This window comes from Plasmodium sp. gorilla clade G2, assembly GCF_900097015.1.
Source record: "Plasmodium sp. gorilla clade G2 genome assembly, chromosome: 12".
NCBI lineage: Eukaryota > Apicomplexa > Aconoidasida > Haemosporida > Plasmodiidae > Plasmodium > Plasmodium adleri (nom. inval.).
In genome coordinates, this window is record NC_041704.1 from 879127 (window position 1) to 896224 (window position 17098).

Genomic DNA, 17098 nt, shown 5'->3' on the forward strand with positions numbered 1-17098 from the left:
CTTTTTTTAAGTCATAAATGGAAAAGATTATATAAATATTATATATATATATATATGTATATTTAATTTTATGTTTATTTTATTTTTTTGTGACCTTATACTTTTAATGTTTGTGAGAATTAAAAAACTGATTCTTTCCTTTTCAATATATTTAATAATTTGCTCATGTGTAATGAATAATAAATGGTTCCTCGTTTGTAGGAGAATTCGATTACAGCCTAATTTTAATTTATGTTTTTTATCTTATAATACCTATCGTATTCCTGATACATATAATAATTATTATAATGTTATTAAAAAAGAAAAAAAGAAGAAAAGAAAGGACTATTCTTTTTTCTCCAAAGGATGCTATACTAATAGCAGCAAAATACAAAAGTTGTATGGGGAAAATGAAGAAACAACTTATCGATACACAAAATATGATAAAAAGGATGAGACATATATAAATATATTAGAACGTAAAGCTGATGAAATAAAAAATTCTAAGAATTGTTTTAATAATAAAATAAAAACGAATAAAAATGAAAATGTTCATAAATTACAACAACTTGATTATACTACATTACATTTATTATCAATAGAATTGAATAGCTTGTTGTCAGATTCAATTGTTGAACATATAACACAAGCAGATGATAAAACTATAGTATTACATTTATCAAAAAGAGATAAAGAATATTATCTGTATATATGTTATGATAATGCAAATCCAGTCATTTCTTTAGGTTTAAAAATAAAAAAATTATTTAATAGATTTATTGAAGATGACTATGCTCAAAAATTAAATCCCGTTATTAAATATTCTATTATATCCAATGTATATATGAAAAAAAGTTTTGTTAAAATATTATGTATTGATTTAATATTAAAAAGGAAAAGTCAAGAAGATATAGATATAGAAGATATTTTAAATAATCAATATAGTGCTAGAAAAGTTACTTTATTATTTGACTTACATAATAATTCTTGTATTTCTTTTCTAATTAATAAAAGTACTAATGAAATTTTAATTTCACCACACAATTATGTAACAGAAAAAACAATTGATAAATCATATAAAGAAGGACATAAATATATATTCCCACAAAATAATGAATGTAAATTAATACCAGATCATTATGAATTTTTTTCAACATTTTCAAATCTATTTAAATCTAGAAAAGAACAAAATTTTATTTCATCCTTAATGGATATGTATGAAGGGGTAAGTTATAATATGTTATTAAAATTTTGTGATTATTTAAATATACCTACTCATATCAAATTTGAAGAAATGGACAAGGGTACCTTGTTGGATTTCTTTAATAAAGCTTATATTAAATGGTTGCGTTTTTTAAATTTAAAAGAAAAGACGGATGAACTTATATTCTACCCTCACTATGATTATAAATTAAATATACCTTCGGTTCTTAATTTTGTAAAATCAAAAAAAAAAAAAAATTACACTATTGTTAGTAATATTACAGGAGTGCAGTTTAATTCTGTGAAAGATGCTCACCAAGGCAATACAAATGAAGATGATAATAATAATGATAATATTAATAATAATAATAATAATATTAATAATATTAATAAGAGTGATAATTGTAACAGTTTAAATTATACCAATATGTATAACCAACAAGAAGAATATAATAAATGTAATAATAATATTACAAAAAATAACATTGATACTAATCAAATAACAAATGATAAAAAAAATATAAAATTATCAGATAATGATAATAAACATATTCATTTCGAAACAACAATAGAATTAGTATATTATTATTATTGTAATTATTTCTCTGTAAATGAATTTTATACTACCTTAAAATATTGTAAAGATTTTTTAAAAAGAAAGTTACCACAATATGAAGATATGCTTTTACAATATAAAAATGACAGAGAAATATGTGAAAAGGCATATTTATTACACGAAAATATTAATAAGTTAACTGTGTTTAATCATACAATCTCAAAAATGAATGACTGGTTAGATAAAAAAACTTATGATGCTTTAAAATTAATTGAAAATGAATTAAGATATAATTCATTAGAAGATAATCGAAAAAAATTCGTGAAAAAACAAGAAGAAGATAAAAAAAAAGAAGAAACCTTAATGAAAAAAATTATAAATACTCAACCAAATACAATAAGAACACCTCAAAATATATATAAAGGGTCATTATTAATTAAAATAAACGAAACAGATTTATCTTCTCCTTTTCTAATCATAGGAAAAAATAGTAAACAAAATGAAAAAATTTCAACACAAATTCTCAAGTTCAATGATTTATGGTTTCATGTACATGAATATCCAGGAGGTCATGTTATTCTAAGAAATAAAAAAATTAAAGATAAAATTATTACAGCAGATACAAACTTAGCTGATATAATTATTGATGATGATATTAAATATGCTGCAAATATGGCTGCATATTTTTCTAAAGCCAGAAAAATGGAAAAAACACTCGTCTGCTTTACTTTAGGAAAATATGTATTAAAAGACAATACCTTGAATGAAGGTGCAGTCGAAGTATTAAAATATAAATTAATATACGGAAGGTAGGAAAAAAAAAAAAAAAAAAAAAAAAAAAAAAAAAAAAAGAAACTATATTAATATATTATAATATATTATTATATGTAATAATTTTTCATATGTTATATTTTATTTTTTCTTCTTTAGGCCTAATAAAGTTGCAAATATTATAAAAGATCTTAATGAAAGGAATAAAGAAATAGAAATATGCAAAAAAAAAAAAAAAAAAAAAAAGTAACTCTTTACCAAATAACTTCAATTATACCGTTTTTAATATATTTTTCGTTATAAATATAAAAAAAAAGAAAATATATATATATATATATGTGTATGTGTACATATATGTTTATTATATTTTTTTTTAATTTTTTTTTTTTTTTTAAATGTTTAAAAGATTTTTGTTTATTCTTCTTTTTCATTTGAAGAATCTAATTTTTTGTATAAAATTAAATATATTTCCATGATTATCACCATATATCTCATATGAACGAATAGATATTACATAAAAAAATTATATAATATATAATTTAAAAGTATAACATATTTATATTATATAATATATTTTTATATACACTTTAATAAATACACAGGTTTTCTTTTTTTTTTTTTTTTTTTTTTTCTGTTATATACCCCTAAAAGATAATTAATTAAAAAAAAAAAAAAAAATATATATACCCTTATGAAATTTTTATTTTTTTTATTCTAATTTATCCCTTGATAATTTAAAGTATATTCAAAAAAAAAAAAACATAAAAAAAATGGAATAGCTATTTTGCATATATATACATATATATATATATATTACTTTATAATAATGATCCTTGGATTTTTCCTGTTAAATGTTTTGTTTTTCGTCCTTATGAAAAATAACCTTTGTTTGTTAAAGAATAAAAGGAATGTTTTTTACCCCATAAATAATTTGTCAAACGAAAAAAAGAAGAAAATTGATAGTATTTTCCATAAAAGGAATAATGGGCATACTATCATAAAATTGTTCATAATAAACAATACAAATGAAAAAAAACAGAATTATAAAAAAAAAAAAAATAAAGAATATTTTTTAAATAATAAAAAGAATAGAAATGATAAAGTAAATATTTTATATGCTACACAAAGCAATTTTTTTAACCCTAAACAATTTAAAGATTTATTAAACCAAGATGCTAAAGAAAAAACGAAAAATGTTGATGATGGTGATGATTGCCTAGAATTAGAAAATGTCGAAAATTTAGAAGAAATAGCACCTGAATTACATATGAAATTAATGGAATATAAAAAAAGTGAAGAATCAAAAGATGAAGAAATAAATGAAAAAAAAATTGAAGATGTAAAAGATATTACACTATATGAAGGATTACCTCTTCTAATGATTGAAGGAGAAAAGTTAGAAGGTTTTGCTGACACTAGGAAAGTTAAAATAAAACCAGAAATATCTACGCCTTTCACAAATGATGATTATAATGAATATATTAAATCTAGTATGGGTGAGAAAATTGGAAATCCTGATTCTAATCAGACAAAGAAAAATGAAAAATATGATAAAAATATAAAGAAAGGGAATAATTGTAATACAACTGGAGAACTAAATAAGTTTGAAAAAGATATAGAATATATATTAAATGTATCTAATGAGGAAAAAAAAAAAAAGAGAGAAATGGATAAAAATGAAGAAGTAAAAAAAAGTGATGATTTAACAAAAGAAGGAAAAATAGAAAGATATAAAAAAGTAGGAACACATTATTATATGGATTCAAGTATAGGTAAAATATTATATGATAGGAATTATCCAGGATATGCTTATATAAATCATGGAGAAAATATAAATGAAATAAATGAAAAAAGTGAATTTGATTCTTCTGTTCCTAGTTATTTAAATCCATCTAATGTACATTTAAGAACTGGACGTAAAAGAGAAGAACAGAAAAAAAAAGATAGTGGAATAAAACAGAAAAGAAGATGGAATGTAAATAATATAAGTAATGATATTAAAAGGGGAAATTGGAAATATTATGATGATACAGTTAAAGATTTAATAGATTCAATTGATCAAGAAAAATTAGAAGAAAATTATTATTCTAATAATTATTATCAAAGAAGTCATAATAATACAGGTTATGGTGGTTTAGAAAAAGTACAAAATAATTATTTTGATGTTCAATTTATAGGATCTGCTGAAACATATCCTGCAAATATATCAGTAGGTATGAATTTTATATGGCCTATCAATTTTGTACCTTTATTATCTAAACAATATACTAAAAGATTAGGTCAACCAATTAAGTCTCCAATATTTAATTTAGGAGGTTTTGATCATTTACAATTATGGTATTATCCTGATGGTATGAATAATTCCATAGATGGTTATTGTTCTTTAAAATTAATGATGAAACCAGGTTCCTATCTACCAGTCAAAATATTCTTATTCGCATTTAGTGAATATAATTATATTCATACTAAAGCATTCTATAAAGAATCAGCTGATTATGTTATATCCTCATCAAATTTATGTAAATGTCTATTAAAAACAAAAGAAAATTTAAAAAATATTGAAAATAATAAAGATTATGTTATTCTTGGACCAGCTGGAAATATATACATAGGTGTAGGAATATATGATGATAATTACGACTTTGAAGAAGATTTCAAAAAATTTTATTCAATTAATAATAAATATAAAAATAAAAAAAATAAAAATCAAGAATTCAAATATAAATATGATTGGGATGAAGGAGTACATATTTTCGATAACTGGCTAAAAAAACAATCAGCTGTTACCGATGATAAAGATGAGTTATTACCATCAAATTATACACATTCAGAATTGTATGAAAATTATAAATATAAATATGTACCTGAAAAAAATCCTTTCAAATTTCTAAGGTCCAAAAATACAAAACAATCATGGAACAGACATCCATTTTAAAGAATAAATAGGAATAAATCAACAAATTAGTGAATAAATAAATAAATAAATACAAAAATACACATATATATATATATATATATATATATATATATATATATATATATATATATATATTTATATGTTAGTATAATTTATTTTAAAAAAAAAAAATTATTAAATTAGTAGAAAGTTTTTTTAAATAAATTGATTATTATTAAAACATTATAATTATAATGGAATAGTCCAAAAACAAAATAAATATAAATAATGTATTAAATTAATGTATAACTATAATTAAAAAAAAATATAAAAATCAAAATTCATAAATCAATAACAAAAATGATAAAAAATTCAAAAAAACATTAAAAAATAATAAAAAAATATATATAATTATATATGCACAATGTTTATATTGTACATATACTTTTATTGTTAAATATTCGAAAAATTTATATTAATACGAACAAATAACATAAACAAAGTGAATTTAAGTTACTTAACAAAAAAAAAAAAAAAAAAAAATATATATATTATATATATATAATATATATAAGACCGAATGATATATATACAAGGAATTGTCTATAATATTAATTGTATATATTAATGTAGATGCATATAATAATATATTAATTTATCATTATATACCTAAACCATACAAAAAAAATATATATATTAATATATATAATATATACTTTTATTTTTTTCATTAATTTTTGGTTTTATTTATTTATTTATTTATTTATTTTTTTTGTTATAAATAATGTCTATCATTTGATTATTCATTTGATTATTCATTTAATTATTAAGTTATTTATTCTTTTATTTTTTATTTTTTTTTTTGTGTACTCCCACAACTGGTGTATGATATTTTCTTTTTGTTTAAAATATACATGAATGTATATAATTTATATTCTTCAAATTTTACATATAGATACATATTTATTTTCCCAAAATAAATTATCAACTTGCTCATTTTTTATATTTTATTTTAATCTTTTGAATTATTATTTAGATCTTCATCATTCTTATTAACCTTTCTTCCATGAATGAATCTTTGTATTAAACCTTTTTTAAGAGGAGAAAATGAAGATGAAGGTGAAGATAAAGATGTCAAATTATTATTTTCCTTATATTCTGATGAGATATGTTCTTTTTTCATACTATCATATATTTCATCTGTTAATTTTTGAGTTAAGTTATTAGTTAATCTTTCAGGTAATTCATTTAATAATATATTTTTAATTTTGTTTAATAATTCATTAGCTGTTTCTTTATCACAATATTGAGCTATTTTATTAATATTTTCTAAACACAATTGTTCGTTTTTTAATTTTCTTTGTTTTTTCAATTCTTCGATTTCTTTATTATTTTTCAATAACGTTTTTTCTACATATATACATTTTTTTTGGTAATCTAAAAGTAATGGGAATATTTTTAATTTATCATAATTTTTGATCATTTTTTTCAATTTTAATTTATGAACTTCATTCAAGGATTTATTAATCATTCTATCAATATTATTTATATGTTCAATTCTTATTAATTTAAATTCTATTTTAAAATAATATTTTAAATATATAAGAGAAGAACAAAAAAATCCATAAAAGAAGTGTAGCATAATTTTTTTTTCAAACTCATTAATATTTTCAGTTAATATTTGAGAAATATGTTCATTTATAATATAATAATAAACTAATAATGATGGTTTAATCATAGATAGGACTGTTATAATATTCCATATAATAAAATTTAAAATATATAACATTATGGTGAATGATGTTTTAACATATAATTTATTTTTAAAGAAAAAATATATAGGTAAATTTAACATTAATATTTCAATTATGCTCTTGAATTGATAATGTGAATTACATACGAATACTTCATGATGACTAGATTTTATATCACATAAGTTTATATCAGTATATTCTGTCTCAGCAGTTATATTTTCTTTATTTACAACATCATTTTGCAAGTCACCAGCTTTATTATTATTACTATTGTTATTATTGTTACTATTATTATTGTTATTATTATTATTGTTATTATTATTATTGTTATTATTATTATTATTATTAGTAGTGCTACTAGTAATAATATCATTTTGGTTTTTTTTTAATTCTTCTGCATTTGAAGAACTCATCAAGATATTATTTTTATCAGTCATTTTATCTTCATTTTTTTCATTACCATTCATACTAATGTTACTAATAGTACTACCCAGGGGTGTATATTTTGCTTCATCAGTTTCGTCATTATTATTTATTTTAATATCATTTATATTAATAGATGGTGAGATATGTTCCTCATTTGTTGTACTATTCGTATTGTATGAATTATTTAAATTATCTATATTATGTATATTATTCATATTATTTATGGATTCACTCATTTCTTCTTTCACATCATTTATCTCATATTCCTTATCAGTTGTTCCATTTTCTTTATCAGTCGTTTCATTTTCAATATCAACCACTTCATTTTTCATATCAACCATTTCGTTTTTCATATCAACCATTTCGTTTTTCATATCAACCTTTCCATTTTTCATATCAACCACTTCATTTTTCATATCAACCTTTCCATTTTTCATATCAACCACTTCATTTTTCATATCAACCATTCCATTTTCCTTATCATTTTTTTGATTTGACAACTCTTCCTTCGTTGTATCAACCACTTTGATTTCATCCTTTGTTGCCTGTATCCTTCTTAAAGCCATTATACAATTCCACAAAATCTTTACCAATTTTAAAAGAAGTTTCTTGATATCAATTTTCACGTCCTTTTTCTTTTTTAAAGGATGTTCTTCATATAATGTATTTTCTCCATGTAATACATGTGTATTAATATAAACAATGTTAAGCATTTTAAATAAAATATTATTTTTTTTCTTTAGTTTAATTTCAGGACCTACGTTATTCTCATTTGGCTCATATGGATTAATATCACTATTAATAATTAACGTTTCTGGGTTAGCATTTAATTCAAATTTAAATTTGGGTATTTTTTTATTTTTTTTGTTTTTAGAATTTTTGGTATTTTTTTTTTTTTTTTGAAGTTGACTTTTTATAAATTCATTATAAGCGTCCTTTGCTAATTCTACACAGTAATTTAATACATTAGTTCTTCTTATATCTATATATCGTTTACTATCTCTTTTAAATATATTACATAAATATTTATAAAAATAAAAAGAAGCCAAGTTTCCAAACACAAATGATATAATAAATGTAACATTTAATCCATCATATTCTGGAACCATTCCTGGTTCATTAATATCTTCTGTATAAAAATCTGAGAAACTAAAATATGATACAAAATATTGTCTCATCCATTTCTTATAACTAGAATATAATCTAAAAATATATATTAATATAAATATTGTTAGAAAATAATATGAATGATATACAGCACTCTGAAATATATATCTTAACGGACTAAAATATGCAGACACTTCTGCTATATAAAAATGTTTTGATAATCTCTTAAATAATTTATCATCATTATAAAAATTGGAATCAATTATTTTATTGATTTTCTTTGTTGCAAAAAATACTAATAATATGAATATTGTTATATATATTTCAAAATCTATTAATACGGACAATATTATATCTGAGCTATCTTGTGCCATGTTTGAATAACAAAAAAAAAAAAAAAAAAAAAAAATTAAAATATATCGAAAGTGATAAAAAAAAAAATATATATATATATAAATAAATACTTTTATATATGTTTTAATCAAATAAATAAGGGATTCATTTTTGTTTCTTCTTTTTTGTATCCAACAAAAAAAAATATATATATATATATTTATTTATTTATTTATTATATTCCCTTTTTGTTTGTTCTTTCCTTAGTAATAATATACGTAATGTTTTTCTTTTTATATATCTTTATAAAAATACTTGGTTGTGCTTAATTCTTTGTTTAATATATATAAATAAATATATTTTCATATATAATCATTATTTTCAATGGTAACTAAATATTATATGTATATATATACATACATATATATATATGGAACATAAAAAATAATTACAACATCATTATTTTAATATATTACTTTAATTCTATATTTTATAAGGAATATATATATATATATATATATATATATATATTATCTATATTATGCTGAATTAAAATGTATTTTATTCAATTTTATTTTATTTTATTTTTGTAAGGAAATATAAAAAAAAGTTAAATATTAATATATACTAAACTATTCATACATTATGAATTATTTAATATATAAATACATAATTTTTTTTCTATTAGAAATATTATGCTTTATCAAAAATAAAATTAGTAATTATATAATATATATATTAATAATATATTTTTTTTTTTGGTTTTTTTTTTTTTTTTTTTGCTCTTTTTTTATCTTGTTGTTCTTTTTTTTTTTTTGATTTCGTGACCCTTAGAATATATTAATGTACTTTTTTTTTTGAATAATAAATATTAAAATTAAAAAGAAAAAAAATATATATATATATAGAATTTCATAAATATTTTATATAATTTAACAAAAAAAAAAAAAAAAAAATATATATATATATATAATATATTTTTTTATATAAAAATTAATGTATAAATATTATGAATATATTTTTATTTTCTAATAAAAAATAAATATTTTACATATATTATATTAATATATATATAATATATTTATATATATAATATAATATATGCAGCAACATCGAAAAATTTTTATTATTTTATATATTTTTTTTTTTTCTGGGTCGAAAATAACAAAAATAAAGTATATATGAATAAATATTATTATATATATATATATAATAATATATGTATATTAATATATCATATGTTATATTATAGATATAATTAAGAATGTTTTATTAAATATGTATTTATTATTATAAATATATAATTATTATAATTATATTTATTAATAAAGATTCCTATTGTCATAGGAAAAAATTATATATTTTATATGAATATATATATTTTTTCTTAATAATTTTTTTAATATTACATACATGTAAAGAATTTATTATTTTCAAATAATACATTTTTTTTTATGAACCGGAGAAGAATATATATTTTTTTATAAGGGTCATGGGGAGAACAATTTGCACCATTCAGTATTCAAAAAATAAAATAAAAAATAATATAGGTTAAATATATTGAATAAATATTATATACATTATGTATATATAATATATATATATATATATTTATAGAAATATATATTTATTGAATTTTATTAGATGACGAAACAAAATAAAAAAAAAAAACCTTTATATTTATATATTAAAAATATATTGCATGATAACAAAAAAAAATAATTAAATTTTTTAGAAATAATAGAAAAAATAAAATAATATAATAATAAAAAAAAAATTAAAAAAAAAATAAAATATAAAATAAAATATAAAAAAAAAAATAAACATAATGAATAAAAAAAAATAAAATAATATTATATATATAATGACTACATTTAATATATATATATATAATATATCTATGTTGCCTTAATTTTATGTTGTGGCTATTTTCATTTAGAAGCCCTTTATATTAATTATTGGATTTAACTTTTTGATTAGATATATTAATGATTCCTGATTTTTTAAAACTTGATTTAGGTTTTTATAAGCTTGAGGTGCTTCATCTCTAATTTTATTATTTGTATCACATTTAACTCCTTTCATAATATCAATAAATTCTTGTTGTTTGATAAATTGTTTTGCTTTTGTTCTACTTAATACTCTTCCACAACCATGGGAACATGAATTATATGATAAAACATTTCCTTTACCTTTTACTATATAGGAACCTGTTTTCATATTTCCAGGAATAATACCATATTGATTTTTTTTCGAGGATGTAGCACCTTTTCTTGTCACATACATGTATTCCTTTTTTATTTCATTATTATCAAGATATACAACTTGTTCATAATTACAAAAATTGTGATGTATATTTATAGATTGATCCCAATTTAAAGTACACTTAGTTTCTTCATATATAATTTTTTCAATTATTTTCATCATATATATTCTATTATATTTTGCATATTCTAAACACACTTTCATGTCTTTTAAATAATTTTTCCCATTATCTTTTTTTAAATCTAAGTAAGCTAAATCATTTCTTTTCATTTTGCTTTCTTCACTTGCTAGTATATCATAAAATTCAGCAACACTTTTTCCTATATTTCGACTACCTGAGTGGATTAAAATATAAACATCTGATAGATCATCATTTTTATTATTTAAAGAAATATCATTATGTACATTAGAATAATTATACTCTGTTAATATTTCATTTTTTTTATCCACAGAATTATTATTAGAAATGTTATTTCTTTTTTCTTTATTATGCAAAATAGAAGTATTTATTGCACAATTTTTTTGAATTACATCATTTTTGTTGGACATATTATCTTTCATATTTATATTATTTGTCTCATCTTTTATACTTAATTCTTCTTTCTCTATTTTATCCCAATCATTAGATGCATCATAGACAATTTCTATAAAGTGATTCCCACCACCCAATGTACCTAACTGCTTAAAATGTTTAGGTTGTATTATACCCTTAATATTTGGACTACCATATGTATTTAATAAACTAGAAAAAATATTCTTTGAATCAAACACTCCTTGATCATGCATATCAAAACTTAAAGGAATATTTCTCTTAATTTTATTATATATATTATTTATAATTTTTTCATTTAAATCTTTTTTTTTTAAATTATTTATTTTAATACATAAAACACCACATCCAATATCTACACCAACGCCATTAGGGATAATAAAATCTTTTGTTAAAAATACAGATCCTATAATTATTCCTTTCCCTAAATGTACATCTGGTAATATAGTGATATGTCCTTTTATTATATCTAATTTAGCCAAGTTTTGTATTTGTAATAAACAATCTTTATCTATATCATTTGTATATGCTAAAATATCTCTGCAATTCTTAAAATTAAGTAAATAAGGAGGAGCCCTATCTGTTTTAAATCCTTTTTCTTTAATCCCATAAAAAGTATTTACTTCACAATCCTTATTCTTATTGCTAGAACTAAATAATTTTTCTACTCCTCTTTTTATATTTCTTATATTATCTTGACTTTGTTTTTTTATTCTAGGTGTATTATTTTTAATAAAGTTTAAGCGAAACATTCTACTTAAGCACAAATCACATAAGTAGAGAACCAACAGGAGCAAGAGGGAAAAAATTTTCATGTTAATAATATCATTATGTTATAGGATCAGCTCGGAAATATTGAAATAAAAATTCAAAAAAAAAAAAAAAAACAATAATAAAAAAAAAAAAAATTCGATTATGAAGGGTTCTAATATTTATATCTTTTTATACACTGAAAAATATAATATTTTTGAAAAACATATTATAATAATAAAAAAATCAAGTACATTTTTAAATATATGTGTAAGATATAAGAAAATAATATACCATATTATTTCGTTTTTATAAAATTATCTTAGAACATTGTATATCCCCTAAAATATAAAATTATAAGGAAAAAAAAAAAAATATATATATATATACCAAATGTTGTATATAATTTTGTTAAGTGTTAATTTTTTTATTTTTTTACTTAATCATATTCAAAAAAATATGTTTAAAAAATAAATAATTTTTATGATAAAAATATAAAATGTAGTTTTTTAAATATAATATGGAAAAATATATATATATATATATACATATAACATATGTGTATAATTAAAATTTTATATATATATATATATATATGTTTTTTTTCTTTTTTATTTTATCATCATAATGGTTAACCAAAAAATAATTTCAAATAAAACAATATATAAATTTTATTCATATTATTTTATTTTATTTAATCAAATAATGGAGAAGTGTTTAAATAAAAAATTAATTTGTTTGTTAAGAAATTGAAGTCTTATATTAAATATATATATATATATATATATATGTATATATAATATATGTATATTATAAATGGATAAAAAAAATTATAATATAAAAGAAAACATACTAAACATAATATTATTATATATTTATAATTGTTCTGCAAAATTATAAGACTTATAAATAAAAATGAGAAAAAATATATTAATTTCTCTCAATATATATATATATATATATGTGTATATATGTTTATTTATGTGTTTATAATGTGGGATGAAAATAGGATCTCTTCATGTTGGTGATAATATGACACGCTCTCCTATATCACTGAATCCATCTATGGTAATACTTTTTAACAAACTAGACGATAATGAAAATTCCAATAATTTATTTTTTTTTTGAGAGACTACAAAAAGAGAATCCTCATATATATTTATACCTGCAACATGTTTAAGTAATGGGTGTTTAATAACTTTAATAAGTTCATAATTATTGACATCATATTCTTTTATATCATGTGTTGTTGAGCTACCAACTAGTATATGATTATTTGTACTATTATAAAGAATAGATATAGGAGAAAAAACTGGAAGAATTCTTATAAGCTTAAAATTCGTATCATATATTTGTACACCTACTTGTTTATTTGAAACATAACATTTTCCAGTATTATCAAAATCAAGACCACGTATTTCATCATTGTTATTTAATTTAATTACTAAACCTTGTGATGTGTTTTTATATAAATCTACTGGTTCTCCTAGTTGTCCATTTTCTACGTTAAAACGTAAAACAGTTCCTGTATTTTGTGAACTTATATAAAAATAATCATTATATTTTTTTATACCATATGGATGTATCATTAATGGATTGGTTTTATAATTTTGTGTTATAAATGTAGAAATATATTCTCTTCTATTTGATAAATTAGATATACTATCTGAAAAGATTAGGATTTTTGAATTCTCTTTAAATGAATCTGCAACATATAATTTGTTTTCATATAATAATAATCCTCTTAAACTTATAGAATTAAAAAATATACCATTTTCTTCAAAGGGTAACAAAACAGATCCTAAAAAATATCCATCTCTTGAAAATTTACAAATATTATGAATAGAATTCTTTTTCTTACCTCCATGATATGTTAAATATAAATATGGTTCTTCTTCAATTAACATTTTACCATATTTTTCTTTTATAACATTTATATCAGATTTAAATATATCATATTCATTTTTGCGGATAAATAAATTCCCATTCATATATATTCCCTTATAATTTACAGGCAAACAATTTAAATCTTGTAATATCATGAAAGTATTTAAAAACTCATAAAATGTTTTGATTTCTTTTTTTTTTAATAATTCTAAATACATATATAATAAGTTATTTTTATCAATTAAACTATTCACTTTATTTACTTCAAAGGAAGATAACAATATATTCTTATATGTATTTATCGAATATTTATAAGTAGACAAATCTTCATCTTTATAATTTTTATTTATTTCTATATCACCAATGTCAGATAAATTAAATCCCCAGTTTTCTAATTTCCCATATACTATTTCTTTACTATTAGATGGAAATCCTAAACAATTAAATAGTTCTAACACATCAGGACTAGTAACCATAAGAAACAAATTATTTTTTTCCTTAAACTTATTATGTTTTATAAATAGAGAAACTATAAATATGGTTAAGAATGTTATACCTACACGTATTAACAAATGATATAACTTCTTTGGACCTATTTCATACTTATTATTCTTGTATATATTATAATTATATAAACGATTCTTATTCTTTACTGAATAATCATTATTTAATAAGTTCCTTTCCATTTTAACAAAATTAAATAATCATATATATGAGATATATATTTAACAGGTTATAATAGAATATACATACACATATATATATATATATATATATATATATATATATATATATGCTTATTTATGATCAGAAATAAACAAATTCTTACTTTTAATATGTCAAATGGAGTACTCACATATACATAATATATTTATTATACTGCTATAATATATATTTACAACATAACTATGTTCTAAATCTATGGTTGTATTTTTGATGAAAAAAAATAATCAATTATAAAAAAAATTTTGAGAGAAATATAAAGGTCATATAAACTTCATAAAAAAATAATATTCCCCCCTTCTTTTCTTTAATATTGAATATTATTATATATTTAATTAAATGAGTAAACATAAAAATATTCTTATATATATATTGTATTTAAATGGGATATATATAAATATATATGTTTTATATTATATTATTTTATTTCATTTATTATTTTTTTTTTTTTTTTATTTCTATGAATGAGTTCCCTCTTGTGTGTAAAATAAGAATGCTATATAACTTTTATAAATGCCCATTTTAAACAAGTATTTATTTTATATAATTAATATATACAAATATATTATTTTATTATTATTTTTTTTTTATTTCATAAGTTTTTAAAACAATTAAAATGAAAATTATATATATATATATATATATATATATATATATATAAAGGAATATACTAAATAGCAAAACTGAACTTACAATACAAAATATATATTATATATATATGGAAATAAAAGCTTTCGGATTGTTATTTTTTTTTTTTTTTTTTTCTTTTTTTTTTTTATCAGATTGAAAACTACTCATTCTTTTGACGCTCATTTACTTCATTATTTTTTATACATACTTTCAAAGAATTAAAAGTAAGCATAATATAAATAACAATATCGCCAATTAAGTTTTCTCATCATATAAAAAAGAAAAGAAAAAGAATAACCTTATTTCTATATACTAATTTTTTAAATATAAATTATGTAACTGTTCTTTCGTTATTATCTTTCAGGATATCTTAGAACTATTAATAATGATTCTTTTAAGAAAAACAAATAATAAAATTATATCAAAAAAAAATACGTCCTAAACACAAATAGAAACATATATGTACCCATTCTTTTATTATTAAAATGACATATTGATATTTTAATTTAATTTGTTATTTTAAAATATTGTATATTGGAAATATATAAAGAAAATATTCAATGGATATAAACATATATATATATATATATATATATATATATATAACACTTTGGAAAATATAAAATGTATATATTTTTATAAAATTATATTATATTTCAGTTAAAAAATAAAATAAAATTTATAAAAATATACGTATCAAGTTTTATTCATATAGTGTATAGAAAATATATAAATTTAGTATTACATAATTTTCTATACTGTATAATTTAATTTACATAATCGAAAAAAAAAAAAAAAAAAATATTATATTATATATATATATATATATATATATATTATTAAAGTTGGAACCGTAATGTATATATTCATTAAATAATTGTAAAAAAATTATTTAATATTTTTCCTATAACATGTATATAAGATATTATATACAATTCTCTTAATAATAACATATATAATTGTATTATTAGTATTAAAAAGTATATGATTATTAATTCTTAATATTATATCAATTATATTTATATAGATATATATATTTATTTATCTATAATAATTTTATTTTTTTTTATTTTAAATATAAAGTTCAGAAAATGCGTTTTTATGAACATACATAAAAATTGATCTTTGTATTTAAAATAAAAAAAAAAAAAAAAAAAAAAAAAAAAATTATATCAAGCATTCATGTATTATATATATATTATATAAATTTATATATAAATCGAATAAAATTATATCTATATAATAATCTTGTCTTTTCCACAATATAT

At 18.6% G+C, this 17098-nt stretch overlaps 5 protein-coding genes and 1 non-coding gene across 6 annotated transcripts; 2 read left to right on the forward strand and 4 right to left on the reverse strand.

Annotated features, from left to right (window-relative positions):
• Window positions 1-70: 70 nt before the first annotated feature.
• On the forward strand, window positions 71-2759 carry PADL01_1222300 (FbpA domain protein, putative; the record flags this gene model as incomplete). Its single annotated transcript, XM_028683182.1, has 2 exons — window positions 71-2547; window positions 2669-2759. 2 exons carry the CDS (start codon window positions 71-73, stop codon window positions 2757-2759), a joined length of 2568 nt encoding a protein of 855 aa, XP_028539385.1.
• Window positions 2760-3335: 576 nt separating this feature from the next.
• PADL01_1222400 (conserved Plasmodium protein, unknown function) lies at window positions 3336-5444 on the forward strand (the record flags this gene model as incomplete). Its single annotated transcript, XM_028683183.1, has 1 exon — window positions 3336-5444. The coding sequence occupies one exon, from the start codon at window positions 3336-3338 to the stop codon at window positions 5442-5444; it is 2109 nt and encodes a 702-aa protein (XP_028539386.1).
• A 973-nt stretch (window positions 5445-6417) lies between these two features.
• Window positions 6418-9066, reverse strand: PADL01_1222500 (conserved Plasmodium membrane protein, unknown function; the record flags this gene model as incomplete). The annotated part of the gene is made up of 1 exon (XM_028683184.1): window positions 6418-9066. The coding sequence occupies one exon, from the start codon at window positions 9064-9066 to the stop codon at window positions 6418-6420; it is 2649 nt and encodes an 882-aa protein (XP_028539387.1).
• Window positions 9067-10960: 1894 nt separating this feature from the next.
• On the reverse strand, window positions 10961-12655 carry PADL01_1222600 (conserved protein, unknown function; the record flags this gene model as incomplete). The annotated part of the gene is made up of 1 exon (XM_028683185.1): window positions 10961-12655. One exon carries the CDS (start codon window positions 12653-12655, stop codon window positions 10961-10963), a length of 1695 nt encoding a protein of 564 aa, XP_028539388.1.
• A 951-nt stretch (window positions 12656-13606) lies between these two features.
• Window positions 13607-15163, reverse strand: PADL01_1222700 (conserved Plasmodium protein, unknown function; the record flags this gene model as incomplete). The annotated part of the gene is made up of 1 exon (XM_028683186.1): window positions 13607-15163. One exon carries the CDS (start codon window positions 15161-15163, stop codon window positions 13607-13609), a length of 1557 nt encoding a protein of 518 aa, XP_028539389.1.
• Window positions 15164-15959: 796 nt separating this feature from the next.
• PADL01_1222800 lies at window positions 15960-16107 on the reverse strand. Its single transcript, XR_003699372.1, has one exon. It is a non-coding gene; the product is annotated as a small nucleolar RNA snoR15 (non-coding RNA).
• Between the last annotated feature and the right edge of the window lie 991 nt (window positions 16108-17098).